Source organism: Rhinolophus ferrumequinum, chromosome 8 (assembly GCF_004115265.2).
Source record: "Rhinolophus ferrumequinum isolate MPI-CBG mRhiFer1 chromosome 8, mRhiFer1_v1.p, whole genome shotgun sequence".
Lineage (NCBI taxonomy): Eukaryota > Metazoa > Chordata > Mammalia > Chiroptera > Rhinolophidae > Rhinolophus > Rhinolophus ferrumequinum.
This window is the reverse complement of record NC_046291.1, coordinates 44,383,298-44,399,023: the sequence shown is the minus strand read 5'-3', so window position 1 is coordinate 44,399,023 and position 15,726 is coordinate 44,383,298. Positions and strand designations below refer to the sequence as shown.

At 37.3% G+C, this 15,726-nt stretch overlaps 1 protein-coding gene across 6 annotated transcripts in view; it reads right to left on the bottom strand.

Moving 5' to 3' along the window:
- The window catches only part of PDE1A (phosphodiesterase 1A), a 316,130-nt gene that overhangs the window by 79,372 nt on the left and 221,032 nt on the right, over positions 1–15,726 (bottom strand). For all 6 annotated transcript variants that reach the window (XM_033112655.1, XM_033112654.1, XM_033112656.1 and 3 more), the window contains one exon: positions 12,457–12,570. In XM_033112655.1, coding sequence (XP_032968546.1) covers positions 12,457–12,570 — 114 coding nt within the window. The remainder of the gene's footprint in view (positions 1–12,456; positions 12,571–15,726) is intronic.

The following is a 15,726-nucleotide window of genomic DNA, read 5'->3' as shown; positions in this document are numbered from 1 at the left end:
GACTATGAAGACTAAATATTTGGGTAGACAAGTAAGTTATGCAGACCTTAGCTCAATTCTCAAGAGGCAAATCTCAGCTTAAATGAGGTCAGCTAAGGAGTGTGTTAAAGTTAGAAGTGGCTTTATCCAAGTTAAGGGCGAAGGAGGGCTCGGTACCTCTGTACCCACAGCAGGAAGCAGAAGCCCAGGCAGAGGAGGGCCCGTCTCCCAGGACAGGCAGGAAGGCCTGGGGGAAATGTTGGTGGAGGGCTCTGAGAAGGAATCAAGTTGCTTGGAAAGTTAGGATCATATTGTATTTTTGGATTCAGTTGGGAGACGGAAATTGAGGGAATGGGTGAAGCAGAAAACTGCCCTAGGCCCCGCGGATGACTCTTGACTTTCTACCAGGAAGTCCTCATGGCGTAAAAATATCTTTGAAAATATTTCATTAGGCACAAAGCCTGACATTCCACTAATTACTATTTATTATTATTATTATTATTAATAATAATAAGCATCCTCTGTGATTAGGAGAACTGCCTCTGGGGTCAGACTCCTGGCTTCATCGCCTATTAGCTGTGTGGTCTTGGAAAATGTATTTCATCTGTCTGAGTCTCAGTTTCTTTCTCAATAAAACTAGAGATGATGATGATGATGATGATGATGATGATGATAATACCCTTAATGGTGGATTTGTGAGGATGAAATGGGTAAATGCACACAAAGCACTTAGAACAGCATCTGTCACAAAGCAACCCTCTGTAAACTCCCAACTATTTACACATCTGCATGAGTTAGGCTAAGCAGAGTTCCTATTTCTTTTTTTTAAATTAAAGTTTATTGGGGTGACAATGGTTAGTAAAGTTACACATTTCAGGTGTACAATTCTGTAATACATCATTTATATCTCACACTGTGTGTTCACCACCTGGAGTCAGTTCTCCTTCCATCACCATATATTTGAAGATTTCCTATTTCTGACACATAGAAAAGAAGAGTGCCAAGGGGGTGAAATGTGTGAGACATCATGGGGAGAAGTTGGTCAAAGTGGACTTTGGGAAACCAAAGAACAACATAAGGATTTTATGGGTCATCAAGAGGCAGTGCAAGGAATCTCCAAAAATACTTTTTACCTACATTAAAATTTTACCAAGTAGAATAGGCAAATTCGTAGAGAGAGAAAGAAGAATAGAGGTTACCAGAGGCTGAGGCAAGGTGAAGTGGGGAATTTCTACTTAATGGGTACAGAGTTTCTGATTGGGATAATGAAAAAGTTCTGGTAATGGACAGTGGTTATGGTTGTACATGTTAAGTGTTCTTAACTCCACTGAACTGTACACTTAAAAATGGTTAAAATGGTAAATTTTGTGTTATGTATATTTTACCACAATACAATAATATCTACCCACTAGTGATCTTTTTCCTGCCCTTCTTTCCAGAGAATTACATGTTGCCTCCTCTAATCAGGGAAATGAGACATACAGAAGGGCATTCCATGCTCCATCTAACTGTGTATCCTTCCAAGGATTACTATCGTGTTTCCTTGAAAAGAAGACCATCTAGCAGGACCATCAGCTCTAATGCGTCTTTTGGAGCAAAATTTAATGTAAGACCCGGTCTTATTTTGCTATAATATAAGACCAGGTATAATATAATATAATATAATATAATATAATATAATATAATATAATATAATATAATATAATATAATATAATATAATACCGTGTCTTATACTAATTTTCACTCCAAAAGATGCATTAAAGCTGATTGTCCGGCTAGGTCTTATTTTCCGGGAGACAGGGTAACAGTGCTGCAGTGGAGAAAAAGGGTGGGGCTGCAGTGCAGAGATGAAACCTAAGGACCTATGATTTCCCACACTTGGGACTGGTGACCACACCACAGACCCAAGGACATGCCTGCCTCAACAGTGCCCAACAATAGTTGCTGTGAGGCATAGTTAATCTTCAATTCAGCATCCTTTGCTTACTGCCCCTATTCCATGATGAAATTTCCTGGTTGAGGGAGACGTTTCAGCACAAGGTCATTTCATACGTACCTTGGGGCAGATTTTGGTCCACAAACTTTTGATGATAAGACCTTAAAATTCTAACAATTAAATCTGTAGCATTCTCTCTCTCTTTTTGTAGCCTCATTTTGACATCCGCGAGTCCCATATTTCTCAAAGTGTGGTCCCTGAACCAGCAGAATTAGTAGTACCTGGGAATCTATTAGAACTGGAACTTCCAGAGCTCTACTCCAGACCTGTTGAATTAGACACTACCTGGGTGGGACCCAGCGCTCTGTTTTAACTCTCCAGGTGTTTCTGATGGACATTAAAGTTTGAGAACTGCTCTCATCCATTCATAGCTTGCCAGTCAATGGAAGATCTCTGCCAAAGAAGTGAGTGAAATCCTCTTCTATAATGTGAACTTAGCAGCACTGCTTATTTCTACATACCCATTATTTCACTTTCAGAGATGGAGAGGGTTGGTGAACTGTATGGGAAAGGACTGGAAGTATCTTCCTTAAGCTATCTTAATTAATGAATCTTTGATACTGGTGCTACCAATGAGAATTATTTGCATGTGACTTTTGAGATCTACTCTCTTAGCAACTTTCAAATATGTAATATAGTGTTATTAACTATAGTCACCAGGCTGTACAGAGAGTCAATTACTCAGGGGTGGAGAATGGATACGAAGTAGAGCTGGGATATATTCGGAGGACAGAAGTGTGAGGGAAGACATGGAATATATTTATTTCTAAACCTATGCAGCCAAAATAGTAGCAGCAATTACAAGAGGAAGTTAACAATAGACAAATAGAATAGCAAAAATAATTATCAATGTATAGAGAGTATTCTTCATAAATATTTGTTGAATAAATGTATATAAACATAGGCAGAGAGTCTCTGGTCTTAGAGATTGTTAAAATAATCATGTATTTTCAGTGGTTAGGTGAGGAATAAAGTCATTTTTTGTTTGCTTTGATGCGTGTTATATGAGGTTGGCAATTAAGTCTGTGAACTCACCCTAGAAAAAGTGCTACATACCTCACTGCTGAATATCACTATGGTCACCTTTGAAGTACTCCCCTTGGGAAGCTATGCACTGATGCCAGAGCCTAGTCTACCCTTCAAAGCAATTTTGATATTCTTTTTCTGGAATGGCCATCAGAGCTGTCAACGTAGTACCCTTGCTGTCCTGAATGTCATCAAAATGTCTTCCTTTCAATATTTCCTTTGTCTTCGGGTAAAGAAAGAAGTCATTGGGGGCCAGATCAGGTGAGTAGGGAGGGTGTTCCAATACAGTTATTTGTTTACTGGCTAAAAACTCCCTCACAGACAGTGCCGTGTGAGCTGTGCATTGTCATGATGTAAGAGCCATGACTTGCTGGGTGAAAAGTTCTGGTGGTCTAACTTTTTCATGCAGCTTTTTCAGCACTTCCAAATAATAAACTTGGTTAACTGTTTGTCCAGTTGGTACAAATTCATAATGAATAATCTCTCTGATATCAAAAAGGGTTAGCAACATCGTTGCAACAAGTTCACAAACTTAATTGCCAGACCTCTATATATTAACATCTTCAGTCAGGTTCTGCTTCATGTGTGAAAAGGCAATATGACACTTAAAAAATATATATTTTCTGTTACCCTGTAACAGTCCAAACAGTCAGCTATAACTTCATTCATTCACTCATGTATGACACACAAGAACCAAAGTAGGAAAAACTCCTGTTCCTCGATTTGAGTTTCAAAATCTAAGTCACATAAAAGGAGGAAATGTCAGGCAAAGAATTTAACAGAAGAGTATGCAATGAGTCAGCAGAATTCCATCCTTATAGTCATCAAACAATGCCCTAAGTTAATCAAGAGGAGTCAGTAAGGAAGACAGAAAGATCTTGAGAAGGGCCGCGGAATCCTGCCTGATGTTCTCCAAACCAAGACAAACCCTGAGGTGGGAGGGGAGCTAGCACACCCCATCATGTTACCAGGATCTTGGAGCAGAAACAAGCTGGAGGCCTCACCCCCCCAGTTGGCAGCTGCCACTCCTGGGTAGATATATCCCAGAGCAGAACTGGCTGAAGTGTGTCTAGACAGACAGCTTCAAAGGTAATGGTGACTCAGACCAGATTTATGGAGATGGAGATGAGAGAAAAAAGATGGAGAGTAGACAGTGGCAAAATATATTTTAGAGGTAGGTTTGTTGATGGAATACAGTTAATAATGAGGAAAACCTTTTTATTTAAGAGGAAACACTAACCTCTGACTTTCAATACCAGATACTTGCCCAAGAACCACCTATGTTGCTTAGCTGTATCATGGGATCGATGTGTTTTATGGCCTACCTTGAAAGCTAAATCAACCTATTACCTTGTTTTATGGGAAAAATAGGTTGTGAATTCTAAGTAGATAACTTAGAAATCAAACATTTGTGTTAGGGCTTATTAGGATAAGATGACCCTCTGGAAGGATTAGCGATTAAGCACCTGGCCTTTGGAGGAAGGCAGACCTATGTGGCTATAAGGATACTCTCAAGAGCAAGTGACATCAAACTAAACCCAAAGTGGCTTAAATGATAGGAAAATGTATTATATTTCTTCACCGGAAAGCTATAGGTAGGTTGGCTCCAGTAGGGATTTTTAAAAATCAGCAGGTCCACAGTATCATCCAGAACTCAGGTTTCCTCCATCTTCCTATACTACCAACTTTTGTGTTAGGTTTAGCTCTATGCTTATAGTAAGATGGTTGCATCGGTTTCAAGCATCATACCCAGTTCCAATACCCAGAGGCACAGGACTCCTTTTCTAAGGAGTGGAAATCTTTTGCTGACACACGCATCAGTCTCATTGGCTAAAATTGCATCACATGTCCATGTCCAAACTCTCTGGTTAGGGAATTGGGGACTAATTACTGGCTTAAATCAATTAGGGTTCACCCATCCTGAGCCTGGGGCTGGGGTTGGTCTCCCCTGAATCACTTGACTTTGCAGAGGAGAGTGAATAATTGAAAAAAAAAGAAAGAAAAGAAAAGGTTTTATTGGCAAGGAAAAAGAGAAGAATGGATGTTGGGTATGTTATATTTAAGTTTAAACCTCTCTCTGACACTTGATAGTTATATGATCCTAAGCAAGTAAATTTCTAATGCCTCAAATTCATTAATTTTATAGTGGAAATAATACAAGCATCTAATTCATAGGATTTTTGAGAATTATATGGAATCATATACACAAATTGAATAACATGTTGCCTTGGACATAATTAATTGTCAACAATCTTAATTGTTATTAGTATCATCATTAGAAAAGAATAATACTTAAACTATACCTTTTTAAAATCCAGAAAATAGTCATTTATATTTTATTGACCCAAAATATTATGACAGTAATATATGGAGCTTCGTTTATCAGTTATCTCTCAAAAGATCTGGTCAGAATTTCTTTTTTTTTCCTTTTTCACTAGTGAGGCTGTTTTTGAAAGTTTGTAGGAAGTAACACACCACAGATGCACAGCAAATATGAAAACTGACCAAAATGTGTTGCAGCTTTTTCTAGCCTGGTTTTCATACCCCATCTACAGGGTGAGAACAGCTTCCAAACACAGAATTCCAAACAGCCACCCCTCCCAACAACTCACACCATAAAAATGGAATGTATAAAAGTCATAATTTGCTTTTTAAATGATCCACTGAGCTCCAGCAAAGCCTTAGCATATACCCTTCAAATTAATTTCCTCAGGGACTCCTCCAAATGGAAACATTCTAAAAAATACAAGTGCCCATATTTATGAACGATCCGCCACTAAGCAAATGATAACCAACTCTCTCCTGTCACCTTCCTGGTGGCCTGGGTAGTTTAGGCATGAGCAGGTCTTTATAAGAGACTTTAGGACTATAGAAAAAAACCACAGAATTTCAGACAGAAAGGGACCGGAGACTTCATATCCAGGTAAGGAAACCAATAACTAGAGGGGAAAAAAGTTTCCTGCCCATAGGCTTGTCATTAGTAGGAGCAAAGCAAGGACAGGAGTTGCTCAGCATTCCACAAAGACCCTGCTTCCGGTCTCCTTGCATGCAGTGCTAACACAAACATTTCAGTTTTCACCCTAGAGAGGAAACTGTTGTTGTTGTTTTGAAAAAAACACTGCCCTCCATTCTCAATTCTTAGGCTTGATTTACATAAAATTGATCTCCTACTTCCCTCATGAGATTCTTGACCACAGAACTTGTATGTCCAATTCCCCTAGAGGTGATTGTTTCAGAAATAAGCATATTACCTAACCAGAGCCAGTGAAACGGAAAGGTTATGTTTGTTGGAGCCTTTGGGAAAGAAACCCTTTCTCGTACCTGCTGGATTTGAAGGTGTAAGGACGTAAAGCTTGGAAATACTGCCACTGTCTTGTCTCACAACCACTCAAAGCATCAGAAGGAGGCCATTCCAGAGCAAGCAAAACAAAAATGTTGATCTGTTGACATCATTTTTGCTCTGAATCACCTATGCTTACAGTCAACACTAGCTATCAATGTTTTGTCAGACTGTTTAAGCTGGTTTGCTTGGGTTGAAATACTCAAGAAAGGTGTTCATTAGTCCATCTCTTCTCGTTTTTTTCCTCCTACTCCAGGTCCGGTCCAAATGTCCAAGATTCAATGCCATCATGATGTGTAGGTCATGGTGAACATCACAAAGGGTTTGCTCTCCCTGTAACACTGATGCCTGATTTTCATAGCCCAGGCTCTCTATTTTGGCCGTAATTATTGTTACACTCTTACCTATGCTGAGCTACTGAGTTTAAAATAAATGCTAACATTTCTCATCCGACAGTGCTACTCATGTTTTGCTTATTTGAAGGTTCTTGGCTGTTAGCTCCATCTTCATCGATATTTTCCACCTGTGCTTGGTTATTTGTCACTTTCCTAGATAACTTCCCAAGGATAACTTTTTGACCTAATCTTCCTCTGAATATTATTTCTCTTTATTCCAAATCTCTTAGTTAATCTTCATCTCCAGACTACAGGAGCTAGCCTTCCATTCTAAAAACAGTATTAAAACAATCAATCAATCAAACAAACAAAAAACAAGTGTATATCTCCATTAATAGATTTTTCTTTTTCCTACACTAGAAAATTCTTGAAAAATAGTCTGCAGAGCCTTTCCACTTTAATTGCTCATACAACCATTGCCTGGCTGGTAGCTTTTCCTCTTTATTGGGACTCCGCCTCAGATGTATTAGGAATCTGCTGACTGCATCTTGTGGTTCTTCCCATGGCACGTGACTTGCCCTTTTTAGTAACCCTGCTCTCCTCTTGCTTTCAGTACTCCGTGTTCTTCAGGTACGCATCCTGCTTCTACATCTACTCTTCTTACATCTCCTCTTTAGTAGCTCCTTGCCTAACTTTAAACGCTTGTGTTTTCTATATCGGTCTTCAACTACCCTTTCACCCCACATCTCTGTTTGGCATTTTTATCCTCTCCCTGGACTTCAGTTACTAGCGTAACATGGTGACCCGTACTGAAATGGAGCTCCTAGAGTTTTGGAAACCTTAATGGTTGGAAATGAGGAAAACTGACATCTGAAAAGTCAAAAAATAATTTGTTTTCTTCCACAGTTTTGTTTTCCTTTCAGAAGCAGACTGCTCTTTTGTTTTATGAAAAATCCTTTGAATAAGTCTTTAAGTTGCACCAAAATAAAGTGAAGGCCCTCTCCTGGCATCGGGCCAGAAGAGTGAGACCGTGTGCCTACAAGAGGCTAAATATTTCTGGAGAGTAACGGACAAGGCTGTCTTCACAATTAGCGCAGCTACGTCCCTGGAGATTTTGTATCCGTTAGAAACATGTCTTTTGTCCCTCCTCTAAATAGGGATTTAGACTGCATAGTCTTTGAGCATTGGATTGGTTCACATTAAGAAAATGAAGTTGTAAATTGTGTTGTGAGGCAGTACGAATGAGGATAATCTCTATCTCTGAAGAATGACTCCCAATCAGCTGCCTACCCTCAGCAATTCATGAGGCCAAGGATGCTACTTTGGCTGGCAACATCCCAATCCAAATAAGGACAATCAAACAGAAATTTTTTTCTGGACCACAGGTTTCTGGATTACAACTGAGCAGCTTTGAAAAAGAATAGCCCCTAGGGATACATCTGAAAGCAGGGCTCATAAAATATTGGTATTTGCATTTGAAAATGTCTTGTTAAAAAACCAACAAACAATCCTATTCATTAGGGAATTGTGCTATAATCCCTCAGAGAAGGTCAGAATTTAAATTCTATCAGAACTGTTTCTATTTTTCTCACTCAAATCATCTTTCAAGAGAGATTTTTGTTTTGATTTGTTTTCTTAACTGAAACCGTGCAGTCTCTAAGGCTTTGTAGGAAAAGGTGTGTGTGTGTGTGTGTGTGTGTGTGTGTGTGTGTGTGTGTGTGTCTGTTAAACTAATTCATAACTTCTGTTTCATCCTGCTTTATTATGTGTTGACCTTTTAATGCAGCCAAGTCCAAATTTCAAAAAAGTCCCTCTCTGGAACACTCACTGAAACATTTTTTTCTAGAAAGAGAATTTTCCATTAAAAAACATCTCAGGAGTCATCAGGTTTTTAAAGTTTAAAAGCAACTGAGTACTTCTTAACCCCTCCTCCTTCTAAATCATCTGTTTTACTGAAATTCCTAAGGCAAATGCAATTTTAATAACTGTACACACATCTCAACAAAAACAGCCTGCTGTATGTTTGTTGCTGTATGTCTTACTAAGTTTATAGGAAATCAAACTACATCAGGTATTGTTGCTCCAAAATTTCATGAGTTGATATTTTCATCATGAAGTCACAGCCTTAGAAGATACATACGAAGCAATCATAGGTTCTACCAGTGGCATGATGGTCAGTCATGCCACTCTCCAGGCTCTCCAGGGGAAAAAAAATTCTGATTTGTACTATTTTCCAATTTCCATGGTGTAAATACTCCCACTGCAGCCAATTTAAGGTTACCAATGTGACATCCCTTAAGGCAGAATTGGGAAGAGATGCAACCACAGTCGGGACCCCCACTAGATCTGACAAACCTGAAAACATGTGAGCATTCATCAACAATTTCCAGTAAGTCTCTGAAATAGCATTTTGGTCAGATGTTATGAAAGCGATGAAGATGAAAACTTTGTTTAATAGCCCAAGCCCTAGAGCAAGGCTGCAAGACCCTAACTCTACTCTTTAAGTTACTCTCCGTTATTTCAGGTAAGCTATGCAACTTGTCTGTGACTCTATTTCCTCATATGTAAAATGCTAATGAATAAAATTTCTATCTTATAGGATTACTGTGATGATTAAATAAAATAGTGCATTAAAATGCTTCAAAGAATCCTTGGCACATACCAAGACATAATAATAGGATATTAGCGATAAATGTTAAGCATTGTTTTTCCAGAATTTACAGTTCCAACTATCAGAAAATTTTACACGTTGTCATCTAAATCTTTCAGAGATCATTAAAAACTATCCAGTTTTATAGCAATACTCTGAGAGGAGCCATTTAGAGAGGGAAGAACAATTAGTAAGAAGTCACACCCTAGTTTCTGGTCCCAGTTTTGCCATGTCTAGGTCTGTGAACTTTGGCAAACCATTTTACTTCTAAAAGCTTAAGTTCTCTCGTTAATAAAGTGTAGAAAGTAAAGATCACCCTGCCAACTGCATTGTAGTGAGACTCATATGAGCTAATGAAGCCAAGCGCTCTTAGAAGGTGGTACAAATGTGGAGCATTATTATTAATAGATGCGTGGAAGCATTAAAATAAAATAGGAAAAGTTTTGTGAGATTTGAGTAAAAATTGGGAATGATGTAGTATTAAGAGCTGGGATGCTTTTTGTAAAGAGCAACAAAACAAAACAAACCAAAAGAAAACCCCACAATTTTACCATGAAGCAGTTAACTTTCTTCTTCCCACAAAAGAGCAATTTTCAAATGAAAAGCAGCTATACTTTGAAATGTAACACATGTTTAAATGAATCAAGTATCATAGGGAACTGAGTTGATACAATAGCTATGAAATTGTAAGTTTCTGAGAAAGTAAACACAACAGAAAAACTAATAAATATTGCATGTAATAATCCACTAAATGAAAAATGAGATGGTGAGGCAAACCAGACGATTAGCATTATGCCATTATAAGATGAAAAATGGAAATACCCAAATAATTCTTAAACATTCTTTAGTTATATAAATAAACATAACTAAAAATATAAATAAAAAATAAAATGTCAAGGACATTTAACATGTTCAGTTCAGTCAACTTGTGAACAATAAAGACTGCAAATGAAAATGAAAGAGCAAGGAAATTATAGGAGCAACATCAGATTTTTTTAAGTTTACACTTTGAATCTCTGTTCACTTAGAAGAATCAGATACGTTTACATACATTCAGTGAAAATTAACCAAGAAAACAATTCTGCATAGAGTTTATAATCTAAAAGTGTGCCTGTAATATTTTTTTCCCTTAACTATGATATGACTCTAAGCCATGCTTTAACAGAATTGCATTCTGGGGACAAAGAAAAAAAATTACCTGTGCCATATAACCCTTGCCATGCCCCCTTTTCTGTCAGTTATTAATGAAATTGCTGATTGTCTGATATTAAAAAGTTCAGTACGCGATATAGGAAGATCTCTAAGTTTCCTTATATATAGGGGTTAAAAAAAAAAGCAAAATGAAAACCTGTGTATATAGTACGCTATCTTGAAAGGAAAAGAGAAAAACATGAAATAAAAATTTGTAGTAAGTCATTTGAAATATACAGAGGAAATTTAAGAGTTGGGAATTTGAATAGATTGCATCAAGGGTGGAGGCAAGACTTTCATGAGGCACCTTTCTACATTATTTTGATTTTTTTAATCATGTGAATTTATTACCCATTAAACAACACTATGCGTGTGTGTGCATATGCGTGTGTGTTTAAGCCCAGTACATACCAAAAAATAAAAACTTCAATCTCACTTGTGGTTTGACATTTCTTACCTTCCCAAGCTCGGGCCTGACCCGGGCACGGACACCTGCAGAAGTGAAGGGGTCTGATGGATGCTTCACTCTCTATGAACCCTCTCCTATCCCACTCACTCCGCTACTTCGCATTGTTCAGAATGTGGTGGGGTGGGGGAGGGAGGAAATTACAGGGGTCAAAGGGTCTTACAAGACTAGTGTGTTTGTTGTCATCTGTGTGACAAATGCCCAAATGAAGGTTATTTTGATTACTGGGCAGCTTTTGTGGGTCCTTCAGAGACAACTCACTACACTGATATTTAGGTTGAAGTTTTATGATTTCTACCTTGGCTCTTATATCAATGGTCACTCCCATGAATCCTCTTTTTCACTTTCTGAAGTCAGTATTCTTTGGCCAATCTCTTCAAAAGACCTCTACTCTATCTGCCTCATGATTTTGGAAAAACTCAGTGCCTTTTCTCTGCTACACTCCAGAGGGTCCCTCCAAAGTGTCCCTCCTAACGGGGAATTCGGTGTAGTCCTTATCAGCCTGCTGCCTTTATCTCCCAAACGAGAGTTGGGAACCAGTTTCTACTCTCTGAACTCCAAATGACACTGGTCAAATCTCCCCAGAACTGTCACTGAGTTTTCTATTAGCACTGGGGGCCTCAGGATCCCCTCCCATTACTTGAGGTCAGGGGTAAGTACCCCCTTAGAGAAGAAAGAAAATGCACAGGTCTCCCTTTAGGCCAGGGTTTCTTAACCTCCATACTATTCACACTGGGCTGGACAGATCGTTGTTGTAGGGGATTTTCCTTCACATTGTGGTATGTTTAGCAGCATCCCTAGCCTGTACCCATCACATAGCAGCCGCACACCCCCACAATATCTCCAGACATTGCCAAATGCCCCCTGGAAAGTAAACAGCCTGAATGAGAGCCACAGCACTAGGCTGACATCCCTCTTCAAATACATCCCCATTTCCGAATGTCCTTACCACTCTGCTAATTATGAGGAGGTTAGCTGATGAGGTTTAGGTGATGGTCAAATACATATTCGAGACTGCCCTTAGAAAGCCCTGCACAGAGGGTCTCCTAGATACATCTCATAAGACTGTGTGGGCATGTGACACCCATTTTCTCAGAAGGAATGCTGAAATCTTGAGATAAACGGAAAATCCTTACATTACTGAAAATCAGTATAAACTGACATCTGTTTCTGACATTTAAAACCTGGGCCTACGGACCGTGAGGGTAGGGGAAAAGGAGACTTCAATTTATTCATTTTATGACTTTACCAGGATTGTGTGACTACTTTTTGGTATTCAAGCAAATGTGTATTTTTTTTTTAAAGATCATAATCCAGTAAAATGGCTACATTAAGAAGAACTTTTTAAATTTAAATAAGATTTGATGCTGGTTTCATGACTAAGATATACTAAATTCATGTTTGAGATAAAGAAAGAGGACAAAAGGGGAGAGAGGCAAAGCAGATTAAAGGGAGAGGAGGTAAAAACTTACCTTGTTTCATCAATATAAACCGCTTCCAGCACAGATGCTGCATATTCAATATTCTTCTTTAAGTCTATGATGTTAACATCACCTTTTTCCAGCTGCTTCACTAAGCATCTTAGTCTATTTCAAAAAAGTAGCAAAAAGAGAGAGAAAAATAAAAAGATTTATTATAACTATATGAAAAATATTCCAGTATTAAATACACAAATTGAGTAAAACTTTTAACATATCTTTCTAGGTCATCAAATAGAAAACAAAGTTGCTAGTCTAGGTACCATTTTTCAAGGACACTCTTTCTGAAAATTCAAGACAATATAGATATTTTCATAAAAGTATAATTCCTATCACTAGAATTTATTTTATGACTGTTCTGCTTTTTCAGAGGAGGCACTAAGAGAATATTTAAAGGGTACTCTTTTGACCAGTACTATAGCAATTATTCACTGTACATAGCAATAAAAACAAAAATGAAAAGCAAAAGATCCTAGAAAGTATAATTAAGATGAGGAAAAACATGTACAAATGTGTAGTGTTTTTACTGCAATGCTTTTTAACTTGAGACAAATCTACAAAATACATATTTTCTCTTGTTTTTATCCATAGGATGATATGTCCAAATTCTCTGAGGAATTTTAAGGCACAGAGATCAGCTAAGCCATGTCTGGATTCCTGAATCACAGAAACTGTGAGATAATTACTGCTATTGTTTTAAGCCACTAAATTTTGGGATAACTTTTTATGTAGCAATAGGTATCTCATGGAGTAAGATAGTACACATTACCTCAATAAGTTCCTAACACTTTTAGAAACATTATGCATTATTTATAAACCAAGTGTTTCTGAAGATATTGCCCTATAGTAGGCAGAAAAAGAAAACATATTTCTTATCCTCTACCTCCTGTAGATAAATAATGTAAGAACAATTTATCCATTTTCCTAAGTCAGCAGACAGAATTTAATTCCATTTCTGAGCCAAAGTATTTCAGAGAGAATGGAATACATCTGTTTTTAGGCACTATCTTAGAGATAGTGTAGCAGGTTTTCTGAAAATTTACTTTGGATGATTTCCAGCACCAAGGCCAGGGTATAAAGACAAGTTAAAATTTTTAGCAAGGGTATTTGACATTCCTCCATCAATAAGAAACACTTTATTTCTCCATGGAAAGAAGTTACACCTAAATTAAAACGTTTTATTCAGGAAGCTACAAATAATTACTTTTTGTACCACACACTTCTGTATGAAAAAATATTAGCAGACAACAACATTGCAAAATAAATTCTATGTGCCAATAAATAAGTCTTATTTGTACAAAGGAAGCAAAACAAAACAAAAGAAAACAAAAGTAACAACTAGAACAGGTTACTTAGAAAGGAAAAACTGAACCTGGCTTTCAGGCTTGCATAAAACACTGAATGTGATAATAATGAAGCAACATATTAATTTTGAGATTTTTTAATGTTTATGACCCAATCCCATTATAGTTATTGAAATTACTTTTTATATGTGAAAGTAAAAGAAAGTTTCACAGCTCTGCAATGGTTTAAAAATGTATTACTCGTGTATCTTTCTTGTGGAAATTGTTTGGTAAAGCTTGGTTATATTTGGTTGTATGACATGGTTTTAAAAACAATTAAGTACTCCAGATGGTTGCCTCTCCTTATTTCTGAATAAATGAACTCTATGAGTTAGCAATTTTCTCCACTAAAAAAATAAATTTTGCACTGTCTTGAAACTAGGTATGGCCGTGGAACTTCATTTTGGCCCAGGAGAATAAATGCAGGTTGTTGAGTAAGAGTTTCAGAATAATTATTTTGAGGAAGACTAATTCAGTTGGAAGGGGATCTCATTTATCCCTTGCCCATTTCTTACTGCTTGGAATGCAGTGGAATTGCCTCAAGGTTCAGCAGCCATGTAGAATCATGAAGTGACAAGGCAAAAGGAAGCCACCCACTAAGAATGACGGAGAAGGAAGGAAGATGGAAGTGGCCTGGATTACATGCTGTGAAGCCACTTGAATGAAATCACCTACCTCTGGACTTACTTCCTATGAGAGTAAGAAAGTATTTGGTGTAAACCACTATTATTTTGTGATTTCTTTTATATGCAGCTGCACACAATCCTAACTGATAAATGAAAAGAGTAAGGAATGACTCAAAGAACGCAAGAATGGAGAAATTGTCACATAAAATGAGAGGGGCTGCTCCTGGGAAACCTCCTGCAGGTGCACTTCCTGGTTTACGAGAGCCTGCAGGTAGGTGTTCCCAGGGAAATCATCAGATTGGAATCAAATCAGCAGATCACATCTGACGAAAACTGTGACATCAAGAGGCTCTAATACTTGCACAATGAAGACACTCTTTTGTAGAGACATTTGATGTAGCTTAAAAACAAATACTATGACTTGTATATCTTGATAGGGGTATAAACCTATAGTCTAACACAAGAAATGGATCTGAAAAAAATATGTCAAAAAGGTTTCACCACCCAATTAGAAAATCTAGTTAGATATGGAGATAACTGTAAAACATGACCACCCAAACACTAGCACGTGTGCGTGCATGCACATATACATATACACAGACACACACACACACACACACCCTAATTTAACTATGTTAACCCAAAAAGACTGGAAGGGAATATATATTTTTGTGTTACTAGAATTTCTTTCTCCTTTATTCCCTTTGCCTATATGCACCAAATTTCCTTTAATGAGTACTTATTTTTATTTACATAAAAAGGAAAACCTTTGTATTGTAAAAAGATTATTAATGATTATAACAGTGGGTTAATGGAATAATTTATATAATTATTATTCCAATTGTGAATTTGCTTTTTAATCAATTTATGCATATAATAATTCCCAACTGTCTTATTTAGGCTAGTACTTCACTTTCTTTATAGACAATACAAAACCAACATCTTCATAAATCATTTTCAAACGATCATACATTATAAACTGGTGGATTCCAAAGCATTAAGGCTTTACTGCACACGTCTGAACACATTTTTTCATTTCTTAAAGAAGATAACTATAGACAATCAAGAAACAACCTATCAATGAACATGCCTCATGAACTTAAATGTAAAAAATCCTTAACATTTTAGGAAATCAAATCTACCAACATATTAAAGAATAGTATATCATAAAATAGATTTACTCCAGTAATACAAGGTTTTTATGACATTGAAATGTTAATCAATGTAACTCACTATATTAAGAGACTAAGTTACGAAGCAGGTCAGTGGTTGTCTAGGAATGGGGGAGGTGGGGA